At 40.8% G+C, this 24,650-nt stretch overlaps 1 protein-coding gene across 3 annotated transcripts in view; it reads left to right on the top strand.

Annotated features, from left to right (window-relative positions):
* Positions 1-24,650, top strand: part of PARN (poly(A)-specific ribonuclease) — a 163,476-nt gene that overhangs the window by 14,937 nt on the left and 123,889 nt on the right. For all 3 annotated transcript variants that reach the window (XM_068565226.1, XM_068565227.1, XM_068565225.1), the window contains exons 7-16: positions 2,997-3,162; positions 3,850-3,915; positions 5,175-5,213; positions 6,353-6,395; positions 7,694-7,774; positions 10,828-10,884; positions 15,831-15,908; positions 20,203-20,246; positions 21,792-21,834; positions 22,547-22,622. In XM_068565226.1, the coding sequence (XP_068421327.1) occupies positions 2,997-3,162; positions 3,850-3,915; positions 5,175-5,213; positions 6,353-6,395; positions 7,694-7,774; positions 10,828-10,884; positions 15,831-15,908; positions 20,203-20,246; positions 21,792-21,834; positions 22,547-22,622 (693 nt within the window). The remainder of the gene's footprint in view (positions 1-2,996; positions 3,163-3,849; positions 3,916-5,174; positions 5,214-6,352; positions 6,396-7,693; positions 7,775-10,827; positions 10,885-15,830; positions 15,909-20,202; positions 20,247-21,791; positions 21,835-22,546; positions 22,623-24,650) is intronic.

Below are 24,650 nucleotides of genomic sequence, written 5' to 3'. Positions count from 1 at the left end.
GCAGTTGCTGGGAGGTTGTCCTCAGTGAAATCCCAGGTATCTTCAAATGGTATTTCAGTTGTGACAGATATATTGAATATTGTTTACCTTCATCAGTACTTTGAAATTATCATAGTTATTTCACCTGCCATTAGGTCTTGTTATTTAATGTGTTGACCAGGAAGCTGATTTCCTGTATTATTATATTATTATCCCCTATTATTATATCATAGATTAAAAAAAGAATTTTTGGTAACTATTTCAATGTAATTACCTTTCTTTACAATCTTGCATATTTTATTTTATGCATTTGAAAACATTATTCTGGGGAAGGGTCTGTAGATTTCGCCCGACCGCCAAAGGAGTTGGTGGCCTGTGAAGATTAAGCAGGCCTGCAGGAACATCCCCGTCTTGAAATAATTCCAACCAAAGCAAAACCATCCCCCCTCACTTGATTCCACGTCCCCTTTCCACTTCTGGCCTGTGATCCTCCCACTCAGAGCAAAGCATCTTGAATGAGATGTGTGCTCTCACCGTTCCTTCCTCTTCCCCTCTAGTTTGTTCTTCACCCACCCCCAGCTGGCCTGCCATCTGCACCCCTCCAAGGACACTGCTGGTCCCCCGTGCCTGCCATGATCTCAGACCCCATAGGTCCTTCTTTGTCCTCATCTCGCTCCACCTTTGGAGGAATTTGACCCAGTCGATTGCTCCCTCCTTCCCTAGACGCTGTCCTCTGGCTTTCAGACACTTCGTTCTCCTGGTTTTCGTCCCACCTCCCTCTGAACTCCTTCGCGTCCTGATTGGCTCTTTCTTGTCTCGCCAGCTTCTAAATATTACTTTCCTAGTTGGTCTCATATATTCCATGGTTTTATTTATTTTTTATTATTAAATTCTTATTTCGAAATAATTTCAGACTTATATAAATGTTGCCAGAATATCGCAAAGAATTCCTGATACCTTCCCTCTGATTTCCCAGGTGTTAGCATTATAATGTTTGCTTTGTCGTCCTTTCTCTCATTATATATGTGTATATATAATTTTTTTCCTGAACCATTTTAGAGTAAGTTGCACCCATGACGCTCCTTTATTCCTAACTACTTCAATGTGAATTTTCCTAAAAACAAGAGCATTCTCTTATATAGTACAGTAATCCAAATTAGGAAATTGACATTGCTACAGTACTGTTACCTCATTTGCAAACCTAATATAAGTTTTGCTACTTATAGCAAAAGAGGAAAAATAATTTCCCCCTTGTCCAGATTCAATCCAGGATCACACGTTGCCTTTAAACTGTCTTATCTCTTTGCTCTTTTAAAATCCAGAACACTTTCTCAGTCTGTGATTTTAGTACCTTGACATTTTTGCATAGTGGAGGCTAGTTATTTTGTAGCATGCCCCTCAGTTTGGATTTTTTTGATGTTTCCTCAGACATTTCCAAATGCATCTGTTCGTCTCGGGCAGGAATACTGCAGATGTGAATGTCTGTGCTCCTCAGTGCATCGTATCAGGAGGCATATGACATCAATTAGCCGCCTTACTGACGATGATAACTTTTATTTTTACTCATAGTATGTAAAGTATGAAGTACACTAATATTGTTGTACAGCTGTTGGTGTTTTTAATGTGGATCACTTTTTCGCCAATTAGTTTTAGCATCCATTGATAATTCTTGCTTGAAACAATTATTATTGCTGACGAGTGGTGATTTTCTAATTCCATCATTCTTTCTACAAAGTTTTTTAAGCGTCACATGGCTTTTAATGCCCCCCACGTCCTGATGACACCTACATTTATATCTCAACACCTTTCTCCGGAGCTTTAGGCTTATATCTGCACCTCTTCATTTATATATACATCCCTAGATGATTTATTATATCCAGGAGGTAGCTTTTGATTTTCACCCCTTGGGCCCCAAGTCTATTCTTTGCCTAGTTTTCCCCACTTCAGTAAGTAGCCCTACTGTTGTCCCAACTGCTTAAACCTAATAGTTAGATGTCGTTTTTTATTTTGCCCTTCCCTTTCTCCCTCACCCCCACTATGTTGGCAAGTTCTAGCTCTCCTATCTCTAGAATCATTCTCTCCATCTCTGTAGATTAGGCCAAGGTCATAAACTATGGCATTCTGCCTATTTTATAAATAAAGCTTTATTGGGACACAGCCATACCCATTCATTTACCCATTGCGTGGCTGTTTTCATGTTACAAAGGTCAGAGTTAAGTAGTTGCAACAGAGATCCCCATATGGCCCTCAAGCCTAGAACATCTACTGTTTGTCCCTTTAAGGAAAAGTCTGCTGACCTCTGATCTAAGCAGTTATCTCTGGCCTGGACATCCGCAGTGGACAGTTCCTTCCAGCTGACCTCCTTACTTCAACTCTCACAGGAGTCCAGATGATCTTTTAAGAACATGGAGCAGATAATGTGATTATCTTGCTTAAAACCTGATGGCATCCCATTGCTCGTAGAATAAAGTAAATTCTTACCGTGGCCTGTAGGGGCCTATGTAATCTTGCCCCATCCTCTCCAACCTGACATTACGCCATTCTCCTGCTTACGCTTCCTTGCTGTTTCTGGAACAGTCCAAGCCTTTTCCATCCTCTGGGCATTTATGCTTGTTCCCTGCCTGAAATACTCTTTCCCCAGCTCCTTCATGTCTGATTCATTCTTACCCCGAGGTCCTCCCTCCTGGTGGCCTCCTCTGGTCATCCTAAGGTCGTTCGCTTCACTACAGAGCAGGACAAGTCTACCTTGTTCACTGTTAGCTCACTAGTGCCTGATACAGTGCCTGGCACAGCGTAAGAGCCAAATCACTGTTTGTTGAAAGGAGAATGAATGAACGAGCGAATGGAGTGAATGAATAGACAAACACATTTCAAAATCATTTGCTTTTTCCATTGATTTTTTTGAGCTGTAGTTAAATATGGTCTTTCCTGAGTCTTTTAGACTCTTTGGTTTGTTACAAAATTTTTATGATAAACGGTTACTTCTGCTAATGCATTCTTTAAAAATTTCTGTTCAGGAATTCCATACTTAAACCAGGAAGAAGAAAGACAGTTAAGAGAGCAGTATGATGAAAAACGTTTACAGTCCAATGGTGCAGGCGCTTTGTCGTACACGTCTCCTAACACTTCAAAATGTCCCGTGACGATTCCTGAGGATCAGAAGAAGTTTATTGACCAAGTGGTGTAAGTTCCTAAACAGAAACCAAACGTGCATTGAGTCACGTGTCTTGGGGCAGGGCTGACGTCTGTATCTCAGGCTTGTGCTGCACATGCACAGTGCACACAGAGGTGTGATGTTTGAGGGGCAGGATTTAACTGTGGTGTATCTGAGTTTGTGTCACAGCTGTCAACTGTAAATCGAGTTCTGTGTACTGTACTTAGACTTCCCATGTGTCACCAGGCAAGAGACTATCTTGGCCAAGTGGTCAGGCCTCCTGCGTGGACCACGGGCCTGACAGCCACCGTCCAGTTCCCGTGAAGGCAGAGGCCCATCCAGATATTTGCAACACATCCATGTTTTTTTCTCTTGCAGTGAAGTTTCTGACAAGCAAACATGCCCTCGGAGGAGCATCTGGTTTTGCTCTGTTTAGTTGTCAGTATAACTGCTTTACTAGGAAAGTAAAAATGCAAATCACTTGTATTGCTGAATCCTTGAGAAGTTGTTGCGAACTCATTAATAACAGCAACAAATGCCAAAATAAAGTATTTTTCTTTAAGCGTTACTGAACTAAAAAGTTATAACATGATTTGGTAAAATTACAGTGTTGTATGTTCTTGTATTTGGATTGCTTTTGAGTATGATGATTCTGTTGGTTGACAACTTCATTCCTTAATGATGGTGATGGTCATGTTTTTATTCTAATTCCTCAGAGAGAAAATAGAAGATTTATTACAAAGTGAAGAAAACAAGAACTTGGATTTAGAGCCATGTACTGGGTCAGTTGCCCTGAATATTTTCATGTGTACTTTTTTTGGAAAGGTAGATGATTTCTGGCATGTGCTCCATTTGGTCGCTTAAAAACACTTTCATAAATAGTCTTTTTATTATAGGTATGTTCCCCATATTTCAGCACTAACTTTAGCGTTAACACAATTGGGACCATGGTATATAGAGACATTGAATGAATGCCTTGTTCCGTCCTGGAGGGGAGAAAACTGTTGTGCACCTTTGCTTTAAGTCATGCTCAAGAGTGGCATAATTATTGTAGCCTCGACTTGTGCTTCATACATAAAGGCTTCAGAAGAGCAGAATTTACTGTCAGGCTACTCCTGTCCTTTTAATTTCTCTCTGCAGTAAAAAACATCAGTGTTTCATAGAGTCAGTGACTGAAACAGCCTGCTTTCCTTCCTTTTACTTTGTGACTAGCTTCACAGAAGTGTTTTAATGCATCTGTCTACTTAAAGCTCTCTTCATACAGCCACAGGAAGTAATACTTTGGTTAGACAAGAACTTCTGCCTCTTCTATAAAGGCAGTATAATAATAATAATAATAAAGAGTATTTCGATAAAGAAAAGTGGTGAGGAATCCTCCCACCTCAGACATCCTGTCTGCTCTTGTTTGCACATTACCTGTCGCTTCTAATGAAGTCTCCTTTAAAAATTAAATGTTTTTCCCAATTTGAAAAAGAATAAGTACACGTATATGAATAACTCAATCACTTTGCTGTACACCTGAAACCACCTCAGCATTGTTAATCAACTATACTCCAATATGAAATAAAAAGTTAAAAAAAATTCAATCCATCTTTATTTATTTATTTTATCCATTATTATTATCATTATTATTTTTATTTTTATGTATTTTTGGCTGCGTTGGGTCTTTGTTGCTGCACGTGGGCTTTCTCTAGTTGTGGTAAGCGGGGGCTACTCTTTGTTGCGGTGCATGGGTTTCTTGCGGTGGCTTCTCTTGTTGCGGGCTCTAGGAGCACGGGCTTCAGTAGTTGTGGTGCACAGGCTCAGTAGTTGTGGCGCACGGCCTAGTTGCTCTGTGGCATGTGAGATCTTCCTGGACCAGGGATCGAACCCATGTCCCCTACACTGGCAGGCAGTTTCCCAACCATTGTGCCACCAGGGAAGTCCCCAATCCATCTTTTAAAAAAAAAAAAAAATTAAATGTCTTTCCCAACCAGTGCTTGGTCAGTTTGAATTTTCCTTTTATGAGCCAAAATTAATACCTTTTCATTTGTTTTTATAGGTTCCAAAGAAAACTAATTTATCAGACTTTGAGCTGGAAGTAAGTGTTTATATTATACATGAGAGCTCTGTGAGGGACCCAGGATTTAAAAACTAAATGTAATTTTTTAGCTCTTATTTCATTTTTGACATTCTGCAGTTCTTGGTTATTTGACCATACCGTGTTCTTGGGCAGTGCTTTATTTTGTTATTATTTTCCCCTAATTTCTTAAGTTGAATACCCACTTAATTTATTTCCTTGTTATTCCTTCTTAGTAGATGTTGTAAAGCCTTTACAATTTTCTTTTAACTATCACTTTGGCCTGTCCATTAACTTCTGGATGTGTAGTGTTTTTGTTCTTTGAAAGTATCAATATATGATAAAGATTTGGTTTTAAGACCTGGGAAATACTCAGGTGAATGCTTTTTCTAAAACAGGCGTTAGGCCATGGGTAGGTTTCAGGAGGCCTATGAATCCCCTGAAACAATATCCAAAATTGTGTGCGTGTATTTTTCTGGAGGTGTTTCTATTGATTTAATTATATTTTCAAGTGGATCTCTAACTCAAAAATTGAGTATCAGAATTGGACAGATGGATGTTTGCACTTGACTTTGTTTGGGGTTCTTGTTCTTTCATTAGAGTCTGCCAGTGGCATGTATACTGGGAATTTACTTTGACCAAAACAGGAAAAGGGCCATTGTTGTTTGACCAGGCTCCTTTCCTCTCACGTTATCCTTGCCACGTACTCCACCCGGGTTCCAGATTCCTCTCCTGGGCAGATGTAACTACTGTGCCAGATTACAGCAGAGTTACTCATCTCAGATCTCCCCTGTGCATGCCCCAGATCATCCAAAGAGACCTTCAGAATTTCACTTAAGAAGTAAGCATTGTGATATCTAGAAGCAAGATTTGACAGTGTAGTAATGAGTTGACTGTATTACGGGATGCCTGACATTTCAGAAGATGCCTAAGTCCTAAAAATATTAATTTGAAATCAGTTACATTCCTGTGTTTTAAGAGGAGAGAGAGGGAAACATTTAGCAGCTGAAATTACTCTAAAGTCTTCCTAGTAGTGGTATTTATTTCATACTTAATAAAACTTAAGTAATGAAATTATAGCTATGTAGTTGTTTTTAAAATACTTAGGGTTTTAGCTGTTGTCTCATCTACTGATGTCATGTTTTCTTTCTTTTCTTTAGGTATCCCAAAGGCATTCATGTTGAGACTTTAGAAACTGAAAAGGTAACCTCAAGTATTATCCAGGGCCAACATCAAACGCATTAAACCCATGCAACAATATGCAAATGCAAAATGCAATCAAATCGAGCAGTTGAAAGTCAGAGTTTACTCCTTGGCTCTGCTACATATGAACTGGGTGACATTGGGCAAGTCATTTCCCCTCTGCCAGCCTCGTTTTCCTCATTTGTGCATTGGGCATGAGCATGGTAATGATTAGCTATACCTATCTCACAGCTTTTTAAAAAATAGTGATCAAGTGGGTAGATGGAAGTGAACATGCTTTGTAAACTTGAAAGTATGCAAATGTTAGTACATGTTCTTAATCATCACAGAAAGCTGATATACATGGTATCCATGTAATAATCGCTTCCTGTTACGTGGGCCAGTAAAATTAAATTTTAGAATCTGGGGCATAAACATAGCTATCATCATGTACTCCCAGGGTGCAGTGATAGAACTGTAACGGGTAAAGGTGGGCTGATGGTGAGCTAATGGTGTGTTCCTTCTACAGAATTTTAGAATTTAGTTCTTGTTGTTAAGTCAGATGTCTAATTATATAAGAGATTAAGTAAATTAAGTCTTGCTAGAAGAAAAATCTCAAACTTTGACACAGGAGGTTTTGTGGTGTATTTGATTGATACAAAATGCAGTATGTGAGAAAGAAGGTGCTAGTTATCTGACAAGTTACCAGAAAATCCAGGATTTTTCTTCTTTTTTTTCCTTTTTTTTGGCCACACCCCACGGCTTGTGGAATTTTAGTTCCCCGACCAGGGATTGAACCCGGGCCCTTGGCAGTGAGAGCCTGGAAGCCTAACCACTGGACCACCAGGGAATTCCCCAGGATTTTTTTTCTTATGTTAGTGAAATGTAGAAATTTTTTTATTGAGGTGTGGTTAACTTACAATATTACAGTTTCAGGTGTACAACACAGTGATTCAACATTTTTATAGATTATATAGAAATTATTTTAAAACCAACTATTTAGAAATTCATGTTCAAATGCAACATCTTAGTGTTCATTATGGAGTGTCTTATTCTCACAGTCTGTTGATATTTATAATTGTCTTTTGGGGTGATTAATAAACCATGGGAAAATGTCATGGAAACACGGAGGTGGATTTTGGTTTGTAAAGCATCAACTCAACTTTTGGTGGCATTTCAAAATACTTTCAGTGTGTTTAGCCCATGAAGGACTGTGCAGTGAGAAAAACTGTAACTTCTACTGGTAGCAGAATCTGAATTTTGGAGGGTAGGGGTCAGGTAGCTTCCCGAAAATTGTATATCTGCTTTATGTCTTTTAGAAAGAGCGCTATATTGTTATCAGCAAAGTAGATGAAGAAGAACGTAAAAGAAGAGAGCAGCAGAAACACGCTAAGGAACAGGTGATTGGATTATGTTCATTTCCTTTGGGTGAGAAATGGCTACAGAGTTGTAGATCCTGTGATAGATTCAATTTAATGAATATTTTTCTACTAGAGAAGAATCGAATTGGTAGCAAAACCTAGAAGAGAATGAGGGGAACCTGAGGTTAAGTAATTAGATGCAGCCAACAAAGTGAGGCTGGCATCATGGTTGACCAGTCTTCACTTCCATGAAGCAGTCTTGGAGAAGGAATTAGTGGTTATCATTCAGATTGTGTGTCACTGAGCTTCACAGCCCATTAACTCATCTTGCTGTGTCTAACTTCAGGCACAGTTACTAGTTTTCCTAAAACAAAGTTTAGATGATATGATTCGACAGATTAGGATGCACGGTCATAATTGCATCGTTGGAACCTCACACTGGTTGTCCTCTGGAGAATGGATTCGAGTAAGTCTGGAGGCAGGGAGACCAGTTAAGCTGCGGAGTAACCAGCTAAGAGATGTCAGTGCCCTGGAACAGGAAAGTTAGTAGCAGTTTAGGTGGAATCTGGCAATCTTTAGAAGGTAGAGTCAGTGGAATTTGTGATTGGATGTGGGTGGTGAAAGAGGAAGGCAGAAGAAAGAAGATGCTCAAGCCGGGAAGTTGAGCAGCTGGGTAGGCTGACATCAGTCCACTTAGATGGGGTGGCCGGAGTGGTGTTGGTGGGGGGACACAGGTGGAGGAGGCCAGGAGTGGGTTTGGGTGAGGGTGGATGTCCAGCTCACCCATGCATAAAGCAGGGCCACATCAGACTAATGCAACCAGGAAAGACACAGCAAGCCTCTGTTAGATTTAGACAGTTTATGACTTAGAGAAGGTGACAGCTGCACGTGGTGCTTGTCCCACAAACCAAAAAGACAACACTGAAACAGAAGGGGCCAGGTGACTGCAGAGTGAGCTGTGGATGCCCCTTCGCCGAGCAGCCAACTCTAGACTGCGGCTAAGTGCTTTCATACTCTGTAGCTCTATTCTGAAAAGGCGGTGGGGCAGGACGCCCCAGGCCTCATCAGAACCTGGGCAACAGTGAGAAACTGTCTCATGACAGCCTCCCAGGCGAGAGAGGGAGGTGGCCTCCCATCCTCTCCTGGGGTGTTCCACCCAGATGCACATTAGTTACATCTCAAGCCTTTGCCTGCGTGGACTATTTGGATATGTGCAAGGTCACCAGGACACCGTGGCAGGGCTGTCCCCCTACAGTGGACAGAGGTGTTACATTCTGCTTTTGAGCAGATGAGGTTTTCAGTGTTTTGGGGGCTGAGCATCGGTGTCCTGTCAGCAGATTGTCGTGCTGGAGTGCAGGAGAGGGGTGAGGGCTGGACTTGGTTGTCGTTGGCAGAGAGACCAGGACAGGATGAGAGCACCTATCGCGTGTATGAGGAAGGAGCAGAGGGCCCAGGGTTGGATCCTGAGGACCACCAGCATCTGAGTGATGGGCAGAAGTGCGAAAATGTGCCTGAGGTTATTGTGACACAGCAGCCAAGGGGAAGAGTGTTTGAAGAAGGGGATGTTGACAGGGTCTGATGCTCTCGAGAAGTAGGATGAGGACTGAGACATGGCCATTGGGTTTAGCCTTGGGAGTAGGTTTTCTTCTTCTTTTTTAAAGAATATTCTGTAAAAAATTAAAAAAATTTTAATTCTGGTAAAATGTATAACTTAAACTTTACCATCTTAACCATTTTAAACTGTACAGTTTTGTACTGTAAAATATATTCACACTGTTGTGCAACCGTCACCACCATCCATCTCCAGAACTCCTTTCATCCTGCAAGACTGAAACTCTGTACCCATTAAACAATAACTTCCCATTCCCCCATCCCCCAGCCTCTGGTAACCACTGTTCTACTTTCTGTCTCTGTCAATTTGACTGCTCTAGGTGCCTCATGTAAGTGGAATCGTACAATATTTGTCTTTCTGTTACTGGCTTAGTTCACTTAGCATAATGTCGTTTAGGTTCGTCTGTATTGTAACATGTGACAGAATTTCCTTTCTTTTTAAAGGCTGAGTAATATCGTATGTACCACATTTTGTTTATCCATTTATCTGCTGATGGACACTTGTGTTGCTTCTACCTTTTGGTTCTTGTGAATAACACTGCTCTGCACATGGGTGTACAAGTATCTCTTTGAGTCCTCGCGGTTCTTTGGGGCACATACCCAGGAGTGGGATTGCTGGCTCGTATGGTAGCTCTGTTTCTAATTTTTTGAGGACCAGCCACACCGTTTTCCACAGTGACTGCACCACTTTACATTCCCACCAACAGGGCACAAGTGTTCCAGTTTCTCCACATCCCTGCCAACGCTTGTTAGACTTAAGAGTAGTTAAAAGAGGTGAGCAACTTCAGTGAAGGTGAAGCGGGAGAGCAGGGGGCTTGCGGGTCCCTGGGAGTTGAACTGGACCTAGTGAGTGGAGAGGAGTCTTTTAAGGAATTTAGCTGTGAAGAGACAAGGAGAAAGGAGAGTGGTTGCGTGGAGCTCAGTTTAAAGGAAGGAGTTTCAAGATAGAGAAAGTGAGCCCATTTAAGCGCATTGGGAATAAAACAGGAGAGAAGAAACTGAATGGGGCTGAGTCTCAGTGCTGTGCTATAAAAATTTTATAAAAATGCATTTGACCAGGAAAAAAGAGTCTGAGCATTCTTGATTTGTCAGTCAGCTGCTGGGTGGGTCTCCTCAGAATTGAATGCAGTATTGAGTTTGGCCAGCAGGTGGCAGCTTTTAAAAGTTTGTGTTTCTAAGGCAACTTGAGAGAATAGGAAATTTCAACAGTTGATGGGAAGTGATGGGTAAACCCTAGCACTGTTATTTTAGTAACTAATGAATAATTTGCCGCTTTGCTCATTTTAAAACAGAAGAAATGTATGTGCATAGGTCATTTCAGATGCAGTTGTTTGGGGTGATAGACTCAAAGCATGTGAAACTAAAGCTGTCTAACTCCATATAAAACTTCAGTCTTTTTTTTTTTGGCCTAGATTTTAACCCATTCAAATAAGCAATATGTATACGTCAATAGTGGTTTTTCTGTTTTGTTTTTAAATTAGGAAGAACTGAATGATGCTGTGGGGTTTTCTAGAGTCATTCATGCCATTGCTAATTCGGTAAGTGAACCAGACTTTTTAACTAATTTCATGAATATAACATTTAAGGTGAAATGCCCAGTTATCATTGCAAATTAATCATCTGGTCACGTTTAGAATGTTTACCTGGTCTGGAGGGAGAAGTTAGAACTTCATAAAGGCAGATTGTTGTTATAAGGCGCTTAGTGTGACATCGTAATTGCGGAATTATATCCAAACCATTTTTTTAGAAAGCATTTCTTGTAAAACGCAGGGGAGGATTATACAATGATGGCCTTATGTGGCTCCATGGAACTAATATTTATTATTCTCAAAACCAATAAGAAGCAGAATAACAAACTAAAGAATATGGTGAGAAACAATCTAGTGTTTGAAGCGTTTTATTCCTTAATTAGAAGAATCTAGAGGGTAAAAATAATTGTATTGAGTTCTCTGCATAACTGTAATTGAATCTTATACCTCATAGCCTTAATAACATTTGATACATTTAAAAAATGCGTTGACCATTTGTGTAAATATGCTGGAGGGTTCTGTAATAGATAGGATAGACATTTTCCCTTGTTTCATAAGTCCTTTCAGGAAAGAGGCACCCACATCTTGAATAGATTAAACTGGGTCTTGCTGCTGGTTGTTTTGTGAGTTATGCATCCGAGTCAGACTGCTTGCCTGGATGCTAAATTGCCTGGAATCCAAGACTTTTCTTTACTTGAGTAGCTGGCCTAGGGAGAAGAAATTGTCCCCCTGGAGGAGGAGTCCTCTTGTCCCTTAGAAGCCGAACTCTGCATCAGGGAAGCTTTACGGCCGGACTCCAGGAGTGCATGAATGTCTCACCACCAGGTGCAGGCTTGTCAAACAGGAGCACCTGAGGAGAGGCAGCCACTGTCCCCGGCGGGGGCGTGGGGCTGTGGCCGGTAAACAGAAGCTAGAGAGCCTTGTGAAGGAGGAGGGCTGGCTCACCTGGAGCTCTTTCCCTCAAGTGACGTCATCAGAACGGAATAGAAAGTTGGATGAGCCTGGAGAAAAACCAAGGTGTGAGTCTCTTGAGAAGTGGCTAAGATTACGGGTATCCAGAAAAGCAGAGAGTCACATTTGCTTACATTATACACTCTTAGCAGCCTTTAGAGCAGTGGTTGATTTGACTGAGGCTGTCCCTGAAACACAGAGATGTGGGGCCGCAGTTGCCTTTGAGCCCTCTTATAGCCACCGTGAGGGTTTAGGTAGCTTTTCCAAGATTGGGACGTTTGTTTGCCTTGTACAAACAATTTGGATACCTTAGCCTGCTGTGCCTCTGTTTATTTTTTCTCTCTGTTGTCTCTCTTCTGCAGAGTGATTCATAGTATGTTGCTGACCGTTGGTAGTTCACGTCACAAAGCATACTGCGAATAAAGCCCTATTTATTAGTGATCCAGACATTTAAAATTTAAAAGTCACGTACCTTAAAAATACTAACATAGTTAAGCTCTGTAGAGCCAGTGAACAGTAGACACTCTTTATATCAGACCAAATTCTTTTCCCATCACTCTCGGTAGTGAATCTGTTTTAAAAATTTTGTGTTAATTTTTCACCCACAGAAAAGTTGCAAAACTGGTGCAGAGCTTGCATATATCCCTCACCTAGCTACCCCAATGTTATTATCTTACATAATATATGGTTATCAGAACCAGGAAATTAACATTGGTACAATATTATGAACTAATTTGAATTTCACCCTTTTCCACTGAGTCCTTTTTCTCTTCACAATTCTATCTAGGATCCCACATTGCATTTACTTGTTATTTCTCCTTAGTTTTCTGCAGTCTGTAATTTTCTTTGTCTTTTATAACCTTGATATATTTTAAAAATTATTTATTTATTTATTTGGCTACGTCAGGTGTTAGTTGCGGCATGTGGGCTCTTCCTTGCGGCACTCGGGCTGCTCTGTAGATGTGGTACGTGGGCTCCAGAGTGCGCGGGCTTAGTAGTTGTGGCACGTGGGCTCTAGAGCGCTCAGGCTTAGTTGTCCCAGGCATGTGGGATCTTAGTTCCCCGACCAGGGATCGAACCCATGTCCCCTGCATTCGAAGGTGGATTCTTAACCACTGGACCACCAGGGAAGTCCCAACCTTGATATTTTTAAAGAGTGTTGACTGTAATTTTGTCAGCTGTCTCTCAGTTTGGATTTGTCTGATCTTTTCTCATGTTGGATTGAGGACATACATTGATTGAGGCAGGAATACCACAGAAATGATGGTTCATGATATTGACCTGGATCACTTGGTTTAGGTGATGTCTGCTGGATTTGTGCACTGTAGTGTTACTGTTACCTCCTTTGTGACTGATAAATATTTTGGAGGAGATACTTTGATTGAGACAATGAAAATCCTGTGTTTTTTTGTTTGTTTGGTTGGGTTTTTTTTGGCCGCACCGCGTGGCATGCAGGATCCTAGTTCCCCGACCAGGGATCGAACCCTTGCCCCCTGCAGTGGAAGCGCAGAGTCTTAACCACTGGACCACCAGGGAAGTCCCGAAAATCCTGTTTTTCCTCAAGCTTTTGCCTGTAACGTAGCATCTGTCGGTGGATCTTGCCTGCAGCCATTATTGCTGTGGTTTTCTAGTGGCGAGTCTGTGTTTCCCTCTTTCTTTCTCCATTCGTTCTTGGAATTCTTCTAGAAGGAAGAGCTGGCCCTGCTCCCCTGTTTATTTGTTAATTCTTTTTAAAATTTTTTTGGACTCAGGGAAATTTATTTCATTCTACAGATTTTAATCTAGTTTTTTTATTGTTTATTTTGGGGCTCAGATGGTACCACCTTGGCCATTGGAGTTTCTTCAGGTTGACTCCCCCTGGAACAAGCCCCCACCCTTTTCTGAGCACCTCCTTACTTTCTGACATCACAAGATGTTCCAGACTATCTGCTATTTTCCCTGCCTCAGCTGTAGAATCAATGACTTCTCCAAGGAGCCCTGGTTCCTTTGGAGAATGGTGTTTAGAAACCAAGATCTGGTCCTGGGCTACTACTGTGGTATTAGTGCTTCTAGGTCCCCTCACTGGACAGAGCTAAGAATGATACACATGTGTAACCATGCATGTATACACACATTGACATTTCCGTGTCTGACACATATGTATATATATAAAAAAATACCTTTATACTGATAGACCTCAGATTCTAGTCCAATACCACAGGGTTTCTTTTCTTTTCTTTTTTTAAAAATTAATTAATTAATTTATTTTTGGCCGCGTTGGGTCTTTGTTGCTACGCGTGGGCTTTCTCTAGTTGAGGCTGCAGTGAGCAGGGGCTACTCTTCGTTGCGGTTCTCGGGCTTCTCATTGTGGTGGCTTCTCTTGTTGTGGAGCACAGGCTCTAGGCGCACAGGCTTCAGTAGCTGTGGTGCGCAGGCTTCAGTAGTTGTGGCACATGGGCTTAGTTGCTCCGTGGCATGTGGGATCTTCCCCGACCAGGGTTCGAACCTGTGTCCCCTGCATTGGCAGGCAGATTCTTAACCACTGCACCACCAGGGAAGCCCAGGGTTTATTTTCAACCTGCTCTCTTTTCTTATTTGTACGTTTTTTTCTCCAGCATTGGGAAATGCAGTTCTTATTATATGCTGTTTTCATAGTTCTGTTCTTTTTTTTTTTTAATCTGTTTATTTGTTTATTTATATTTTTGGCTGTGTTGGGTCTTCATTGCTGCCTGCGGGCTCCCTCTAGTTGCGGTGAGCTGGGGCCACTCCTTGTTGCAGTGCGCAGGCTTCTCACTGCAGTGGCCTCTCCTGTATGGAGCACGGGCTCTAGGCACACGGGCTTGAGTAGTTGTTGCATGCAGGCTCAGTAGTTGTGGCTCGCGGGTTCCAGAGCGCAGGCTCAGCAGCTGTGGCGCACGAGCTTAGTTGCTCCGCGGCATGTGGGATCCTCCCAGACCAGTGCTCGAACCCGCGTCCCCTGCATTGACAGGCAGACTCTCAACCACTACGCCACCAGGGAAGTCCGTATAGTTCTGTTCTTATCAGCCTCCTTCAGTGTTGTTGAGGGATTCATTTATAATACAGTTAGGTTCGTCTTTCAGGTTTGTATTCCATTTTGGGTTCCTTCCACGTCTTCTCTGTGGTTTTAATCAATATTTGGTATTTTAGCATTGTACAGATGTTCAGAATGTGCCCACACACTGAGCCAAAAGGACGGCTTGTCTGTTGGATTTTGGAGATTTTGTGTAAAATTATTTATTTCAAATAATTATGTTTAGCTCTGTGAGTCAAGTAGTGTTACTCTGAAGGGCCACTGGACAGTGAAAAGCTCCACTGTAGTGACCAGATGCTTTATGTTAAAAATGCTGTCACCTGGCTAGCTAGATCCAAGTTGATATTCCATTTTCCTAGTTTAATTTTTATCAAAATGGACCAATTTATTGCACATATATTATACCTTACTGGTTGAAAAGCAGTGAATTTCATTGGAAATATTTCAGAACGAGCCCCATGAATTTCGACATAGATAATGAAGGACACGAAAACTCATTCTACTTAATAAAATTAGAAATTAGTTATTTTTACCTTTTAGCATTGTTATGAATGTATCTTTTGAAAATAAGTGAGTTGTTTTAAAGAATACACTCCTAAAATAGATATTTGGAGTTTGTTCACAAATTATTCAACAGTTCAAGGTACCTAGCATTTTCAGTTACTTTCTTGAGCGCTTCAATAAAAATTTTACTACTGATTCTTGTGGGTGGCAAGATGAATAAAAACCAGAGAAAAAAATCAATGAAATCAAAGTCATTTGGAGTTTTACTTTGCATTTTGGATTGAACACCAGAAGAGGAATGAAGCCAGCCCAAATTTCTTTATTTGCATATCTTTATACATTTTTTTTCCTTAGTGTCAAAAAGTAAGTTTAGTACAAAATCCTTATGGAACTGAACCACACATTTCACTCTCAAGTCCTGATATAATTTTGTACCAAGAAGTCTTTTCCTAATCTTGACTTTTTTTAGGGGAAACTTGTCATTGGACACAATATGCTCTTGGATGTCATGCACACAGTTCATCAGTTCTACTGCCCTCTGCCCTCGGTAAGTGACTTGTCAGCCTGTATTAAAAATTCATGAATCTTTATTACTGAGAAAGTGTTCTCTGCTGGGTGCCATTTCCTTGTCTGCAGCATGCTCCCAGAGGGACAGTCTCCTGCGCTTGGTTGTACATTTTTGAAGAGATGTACCTACAAGCCATTTTAAGGGATCTTTGGTCATCTGCCATTGCCAGAGCACGGTTAAACATTTGTTTCATCGTGGCGCCAGTGGTTTGCTCAGTTAGTGCTAGGCGGGGGTTTCCTGGGCCGCAGGTGTGGTCTTCTAGTTTGATATTGCTAACATGAGACATAGCAGGGCTGTTGAAGGTGGGGTGGTGCTAGAGGTCATCTAGACTGGATCCGGTTGTGCAAAAGTCTTGGTTACCTCTTTTGAGGCTGCTTCCCTTAGGTTCTCTGTTGACCTCGGTGTTTTGTTTTTTTTGTTTTTTTACTCTTGGAGCCAAGCCATCTCAGTGCACCAAAGCATGAGCTTTGGGAAAAGAGCTTCTCTTCTATCTCCTCCTCTTCTGCTCCTTGACTGCCCGTGGCCTCGTCTCGTTTGCCCCTCGTCACTCTGTCCTCTCCTCTCCTGTATTTTCTCTCCATATTTTCTGTCCTTTAGTCATCTCACCCACTTCTAGGACTTCAGCTGAAGGCACCCACATCTTCTTCTCCAGCTGGGATCTCTCCTCAGATCTAGGTTGTAATTCATGCTGGACCCCACATGTCTCTACCTGGATAGCCTTCAGAATGAGAGGTGTTTAAAATTCACATGTCGCAAACAAGATGTGTAACTTAACACAACCTTTCTTTCCTTTAGTCTCCAATCCAGTTTTTTCTCCTGATTCCTTTACTATAAATGATGCCCAGTCACCAATACTGTTTTAACATCGGTTTTGACTCTTCCTCTGTTCCCCAGATTTGGCCAGTTACAAAATCCTGGCAATTTTGTCTCCAGGCTGTCTCTCACATCTGGATTATTTTCATTTCAAGTAGCAAGTAGCCTTATTTCTCATCTGGAGTTAGCAAACTCCAGGCAGGATTCTCTGTCTCGCTTTAACCTTCAGCCCATCCTTTAAACCAGAGGTTGGCAAACTTTTTCTATAAAGGGTCAGATAGTAAAATATTTGGGGCTTTCCAGGCTGGACAGTCTTTGTCAGGACTCTCAACAGTGCCACTGTAGCCTGAAAACTGCCATAGAATGCAGTGCGTAAACAAATGGGTGTGGCTTTGTCCCAGTAAAATTTTATTTAAAAAATAGATGATGGGCCAGATTTGGCCTGCAGGCCATGGTTTTCCAACCTCTGCTTTAAACTACCACCAGATTAATCTTTTATGACTTCTGGATTGGATGATACCTACTTTAGAGTTCAGTGCCTTTTCTACATCTGCAAAGCCTCAGTTACTTCACATTTCTTACGAGACATCGTTCCATCGGCATCTTGATTACTTTTCTTTGGAAAAGTCCAACACAACACAGCTCTGAATACAGTGGGTCTGTTGCTTCCCTTGTCCTATTTCTGCAACATTCAGATTGTCCCTGCTTTTCATAACAACTGTATCGCCCTCTGGGACTCAAAGGCATCATAGTTGTGAGCCTCAAAACAAACATGATGGGTGTGAATTTGCATTGTGTACATCTAAAGAGCTAATGTTAATTGCAGATCATTCACTCCTTATTGGCTGAATAGTAGCAGTCTCTCTCACGACTTTTTGACCTTTAAAGCAGTGAAGGTATCTGTAAGGAAAGAGGAAAGTATTTAATACTGTGTTTATAGGTGTTTTGAACACCAAACAGAGCTTGGCATGTAAGAGGCATTAAGTATTGATTTAACAAATGCGTATCTTCCGACTGTGTCAGTTTTATAATCTCCTGATGTATGGCTCTGTTCACATCACTAACCCTGCTCAAAATTCTGAATTAATCCCACATTCTTTGTTTTTCTACACAGTTGATTCTTTTTAGCCTGGCATATCAAGCTTTCTGTGATCTGGCCCAGCCTTCTTGTGTAATCTAGTCACTCGTTACCATCCTCATTCCCAGCAAGGCTGGCTCATTTTTACCCCTGGAAAGTGTCTTTGTATGTCTTTGGTTTGGGTGTATAATTTCCTCCAACTTGAATTTTCTCTAGCTTTTTTCAGTGTTTGCTATATACGGCTTTACCTGTCTTACCAAGGTCCAGCTTACGCCTCTTCCGTGAAGTTTTCCCTGCCTGCTGCCTTGCCCAAGAAGTGATCTTTCCTTTCTCTGAACTCCCACAGAAGTTCAGAGAAACTTCTTTTTGTTTGTGTACCTCTTTTGTTGCATAAATTTTGTCCTTACAACTTATGCCCCTTTTCCTTCTAGGTGATTCGCTCCTTGGACAAGGAATATAACCTTTTTTTTTTTTTAATTTTAGTTTTCTTATTTTTTGGCTGCGTTGGGTCTTTGTTGCTGCGCGTGGGCTTTCTCTAGTTGCGGCGAGTGGGGGCTACTCTTCATTGCGGTGCACGGGATTCTCATTATGGTGGCTTCTGTTGTTGCACAGCATGGGCTCTAGGCGTGTGGGCTTCAGTAGTTGTGGCATGCGGGCTCAGTAGTTGTGGCTCGCGGGCTGTAGAGCGCAGGCTCAGTAGTTGTGGTGCACGGGCTTAGTTGCTCTGTGGCATGTGGGATCTTCCCGGACCAGTGATTGAACCCATGTCCCCTGCATTGGCAGGCGGATTCTTAACCAGTGCGCCACCAGGGAAGTCCCGGAAGGACTATAACTTTTTTATTGTCTGTGTCTAAATGCCTAGCATAGCACTTAGCATGTAAACACTTAATAAATGTTATCTTGAATGTAACTAGTTTTGAATCAAATTCTACTAGAAAGAGCATATGATTTGTTGCAAAGTAGGAGGTGGGTTAGGATAAGCAGTTTCATCCCTTGTTTTATTACTCAGGTGACCTGAGTATGTTATTTAACTTCTTTGTGTTCTGTCATTGTTGGAAGGAGGAAATGGTTTTCTTCCATCTACCTTTAGAAGAAGTGATGACAGTAGAGAGCAAGACCTATTTAAAATGGTAGAACTTTTACATATGCTGTTGTCAAGTGTTGCATTTAAAAGTATACTAAAGAATCCATATTTTGGAACAGCCTTTTAGGGGAGAATCTCCTTTTAAAAGTCTTCTTGGTATTTCATTCAGCATGACCTTTTAGAAGGCACTGGTTTAGAGCTCTGCTATATGCTGGCCCTGGAAGTTGCCATAATTCTAATTTTTTTTTGCTTGTGAGGCTTTATAATGGTATTGAGAGGTTACAGTCTTTATTGCATTTTTGTTTGACTTAGCATTGAAACCACTTATTCGTGTATTGTTCATTAATTTAATGATAGCCATTGAAAAGCTGGTAAATATTTCACGCTAGCTAAATACAGTCTATTTACAGGCTTGAAAAGCTAATGGGAAATGGCAGTTGCCTATGAAGCATGAATAACACTGAAGAGAAGTATAGTTACAAAGGGTCAGGAGTATGACTACGCAGTACAGTGTGGCAATTATGTATGTAAATGAGTTGATTCAAAATGAGAGCAATCTCATTCCAGCTCCAGACTTCCTGAGCAAATAAACTTGGGAAATGAATTGTCTAATTTAGGCACTTGCTATTGGTGCCACTTAAGCAATTTTCTGAGTAGTTAAACAAGAATCATGTGTATTGGAAAGTCTGTGTTTTAGTGGCCATTTTAACCAGTATTTCAATGGTGTTTCCATTAAAAGTGTAACCTAATTTACAATATGTCTATTTCCTGCATGAACCACTTTATTTTAAAAAAATTTTGAATGAAGTATAGTTGATTTACATGTTGTGTTAATTTCTGCTATACAGCAAAGTGACTTGGTTATACATATGTATATATATTCCTTTTCATATTCTTTTCCATTATGGGTTATTACAGGATATTGTGAACCATTTTATTTAAATAACTCTACTAGTCTCACTATTATGATGAGTTGTGTAATAGAGCTATTACTGACAGTTTTCTACATATAATAGAAACCTTTTTTCCCCTCCTATTTCAGCCATAAAATGTTCATATTTGTCTATTTTGGTTATGCAGAAGTTTAATATCAGGTCATATGATTCCCAATCAGTGAGGAAATTGACAAGATTTTTAGAAAGTAATTATTAACAAGATATGGGCCTGACAGTTTAGCCTAAAGGGCCTGTTTGAGGTATCACGGTTTGAGAAGAGAGCTATGGGACTTTAAATATTTATGTTTTAAATATTGTGAGTGTATGAGTAAAATCATAACAGGTCATCCTCTTGTTTTTTAGGACTTAAATGAGTTTAAGGAGATGACAACATGTGTCTTCCCCAGGTAAGCTTTCTTTGAGGATTTGTCTTTCATTTATTTTTTTTTATTATTATTATTTTTTAATAAATTTATTTATTTTATTTATTTATTTTTGGCTGTGTTGGGTCTTTGTTGCTGCACGCATACATTCTCTAGTTGTGGCGAGTGGGGGCTACTCTTCATTGCAGTGCGTGGGCTTCTCATTGCAGTGGCTTCTCTTGTTGTGGAGCATGGGCTCTAGGCACGCAGGCTTCAGTAGTTGTGGCTCGTGGGCTCTAGAGCACAGGCTCAGTAGTTGTGGTGCACAGACTTACTTACTCCGCGACATGTGGGATCTTCCCGGACCAGGGCTCGAACTGTGTCCCCTGCATTGGCAGGCGGATTCTTAACCACTGCACCACCAGGGAAGCCCCTGTCTTTCATTTAAAACAGTCATCAGGGCATCCATAATACAAACAGGTATTCAGTAATTTATTAAAACCATTAGGTCATGATGACAGTCCCATTCACATAAGCTGGGAAATGGCTTAACAGCTCTACCTTTGTGATGGTTTGCTTTTACAATTGATGATTGGTTTTGTTGTTAAAAATTAAAAATCAGAAACGATCTGAGGGTGAAAATGGACAGCAGCTGCTTTTTTCTCATTCCACCTCCCGTTATCTGAGGAACTGGTGAGGTCTTCTTGAGTTGGCTCTTGTCTTTCTTGTATATCGGGTGAACCTTGTCACAGTGAAGCGTCCAGTCGAGGGTATTCAGTTGAATATTGGAGACAGTTGAATATATAGTTGGACAGAGTTGAATATGTCCAGTTGAGAGTATTCTGTAGTCGGTCAAGAACTGTCTGCCTAGAGAGTTTCTTTTTCTCAGCTTTAAGTCAGTGCCTTAACCTGTTAATGTCCACGGTTAGTACTGTGTGTTCTGATAGGTCCACGTCAGCCACATGGAGCCCGCAGAGCAAGGGTCTGCGTATGAGGACCTGTCTGAAGAGGGCTGGTGGACAGTTGCTCTTTCAGCCAGGCTATTTCTGTCCTGTTATCTGCAGTGCTCACATTTATGTGAGAAGAAACAGTTTTCATATTAGTGTCTCTCTCTCTTTTTTTTTTTTTTTTTTTTTAGTATTCCAGTGTCTGAAGCAGAATAGTAAGAAATAACAACAATAGTATGAAACTGCCAAATGCAAATCTTGACCCTCCAAGAAATTATATCCTACAAATCTGGGTGGTGGTAGGAGATGGTAACAGCTTGAGAGTGTTAGACCTGCAACAGTATTTGATCCATGTAAAAACATATGAGGATATTTAACTTACCCTTGAGGTCAGTGTAGCCCATGCCCTCTCAGCAAATCTAGAACTTGTGCTCTGGGTGTGGACTTTCCCACAGTCTCTTGATGAAGTCCCTGGATGAGGGGACTGAGTCCTCATCTAATGTAGCAGAGATGCCAGCACTAGGTTGGAATGGCTGATGTGCTTAATTCCTCTGTCCACTTTTAAGACTTTCATTTGGGTAAAATACATTTTGAACATTGCTATACATTTTGTTTACCTTATTAAAAATTCTTTTGCTTTTAGACTCTTGGATACAAAATTGATGGCCAGCACACAACCTTTTAAGGTATTTTTAAAATCTGAACTATCAAGCTATAGTTTGAAATTTTCTGAATTACTACGAAGAGCTTTGGAATTCTGGTCTATTGAAATGTCATTTTCAAACCCCACCCCACCCCCAAAAAAAAGAAAAGAAAGAAAGGAACAAAAGAGGAAAAAGGAAATTGGAAAAAGACTAGAAATAAATATATCAAAATGTGAATAGCAGTTAGTTGTCTTTGGGTGGTAGAATTGTGGGGTTTATTTTCTCCTTTATTCTTTCTGAATGTAAATTTTTAATATTATATGATGTATTTTTGAATACGTTACACATGCATACACTCCTTCATTTCTTTTCCTTATTTTACATATTTTGGATATATATTTTAATCAAGAGAATTCAGATAAAAGTATAATCATTTGCTACTTTCTGAAGTGACTTTATATGGCTGAGTGAAATGAATGCCAGAACAGTATAGCTTTCTGGCCAAAGTTCTGTAGATATTTAACACATCTGTAAAAACCTTTCATACGGCTGTACTTTCCATATGGTGGAAATTAAACTTGCCGTTTCTCTTTCACATTGAAAAAAACGACTCCTGTGTTTCTTTAAAGAACACAAGGGGGCAGTACAAGATGTTTTTTGTTGTTGTTGTTTTTCCTGACACTCAGTGAATCTCTTTAATGTATGTTGCGCTGAGATGATGAAGGCTCATCACTCTCTGCTTACTGGTTTGCAGGATATCATTAACAACACATCCCTTGCGGAATTGGAAAAGCGGTTAAAAGAGACACCTTTCAACCCTCCTAAAGTTGGTAAGAATATAAAATGATCCTGAAAAGCCCTAAACTCTTGGTGATAATTATGGATGTCTATCGTAGAAGAAAGGTGGAACTGTTCTAGAAACTACGTACATTGTACATTTGTAGATTTTGGCTGAATTAACTTGCTCATGCCCTGGGTTGAATTACTGTTTTCTGGGTAAAGGTGGTCTTCTAATCCTACATCTATTTTACGTGAGTAGGATTGGGTAGCCTGTTCACTGAGAAGTTTAGCAATGGAAGCTTCAGGGCTTTTTATTTCCTAATGCTTGGAATTCTCCCTAGTCTCGATGTGTCTTTCTTTTTTATGGTGCTTTGTTTCAGAGGAGACAAACTTGGTGATTAATTGCAAGGGCTAGAGTGAAAATATGCTTTCTGTCTCAGGAAAGCCCAAGAACTGGGTTTACAGATGAGGAAGGAGGGGCCCCAGCCCTTCCTCCTTCAGAGGTGGCTTAGGCACCCAACAGCAGCAGTGAGGAAAACCAAAAAGGGAGGAATGTTTCTTGGGGGCAGAGATGTTTTGCCACGTCTGGCCATGGCCCCTACCCAGGTATTTGGTGAACCTTCCAGGTGTTACTTCCTTGGTTCCTCTTAGCCTAGTTGTGCTGCTTGATACCGTAACTCACATTCCCTTAGCTGCAGCCTGCAAACTTCCCAAGACCTTGATAACAGGACTGATGGTTCAGAAATTGACAATGGAAGGTACTAAAGCAGCCAAGGCTACAGTTATTTGCTTCGCTTTCTGGAATGGTCCAAAAAAGGAATTAAGAAAAGGCTGGGGGGCTTGGTGGAGGGGAGAAAGCCTAGACCTTTTCTCTAACTATATAATGGAAATAATTGATTTTGGAAATATGTGTTTCAGCTGGTGGCAGGGTAGATAGAGGCTATGACTTAGTTGGCTCTCATGTTAAAAGACTTTTTTTTAAGCTTAAAGTCTAATATTTGATACTTACTGAGGTTAAAGAATTCTTGCTTAAAGAGCACTGTATTGACGTAAAAACAATTATAGCCTTTTCATTATTAATTTCCACTCATGCTTTTGATTCTGTTGTAACCTTTTTGATATTCATTTCCATAATGGTTCTAGGAAATAATTATCTATGAGTTATAGTTTTATCCTATTATTTCCGTATAATATTCTGGTAGAGAGTTTACTCTAAAGCAGCTTTCTCTTCTTAGACCTGATTCTCTCAGCATCTGTGTATATCAGTGTGACCAAAGAGTCATGTTATAAAATGGTCTCTCCTATGAAGTGGCCCCACGTTCCAAGGGCAGCATTACAGCAAGTTCTGATCTATTTTTGGACTTAGAGTTGTGCTTTCATCTTTAGATCTGTAAGCTTGGAGACATAGTAAAGGATAGTATTGAATTGAGCTGCCAATCTTGATTGGAGTCTTTTGCTTTTGGGGAGGGTTACCTGGGGTATTGACAGATAACAATTACAGAGCGTTTACCGTGTACCAAGCATGGTGTAAGAGCTTTACTTATATTAGCTCATTTGATCCTCACAAAAGCCTAATGAGGGAGCTTTGATTATCATCTCCATTCTACCAAAATGGAGGCCCAGAGGGGGAGTGATCTGCCCAAGATCACATAGCAAATAAGTGGTGGAGCAAAGATTCAAACTCAGACAGTGGGACGCCAGAGGCCATGCTGTTAGTCATTACTCTGAAATACCTGTTGCGTCCCAATCAGAAGAGGAATCATTGTCACAGAGCGAGTTATGCATGATTGTAAATAGCACCCACCTGCATGCAGTTGCGAGGCCTGTGGCTGAGTCTTTGATAATGTAACCGAGGCATTTCTCTAGTCTAGAGCAAAGCCCTTGTTTTCATTGACTCTGTTATCTCAAGGTCTTGTGTGGAGAGAATTTAGAAATAGATAGCTTTCTTTCTGCCTGTTTAGGATGTTTCTGCAGCACAGACTAATGCCATTTGGATTTGGCAGGGCAGTGCACTTACCGGTCTTCATGATTTGTGATGATCTTGGGAAAACTGTTTTGTTTTTTTTTTTCTTTTTTTC

The sequence above is a fragment of the Eschrichtius robustus genome, chromosome 16 (genome assembly GCF_028021215.1).
Source record: "Eschrichtius robustus isolate mEscRob2 chromosome 16, mEscRob2.pri, whole genome shotgun sequence".
Lineage (NCBI taxonomy): Eukaryota > Metazoa > Chordata > Mammalia > Artiodactyla > Eschrichtiidae > Eschrichtius > Eschrichtius robustus.
This window is presented reverse-complemented; position numbering and strand designations above follow the sequence as displayed.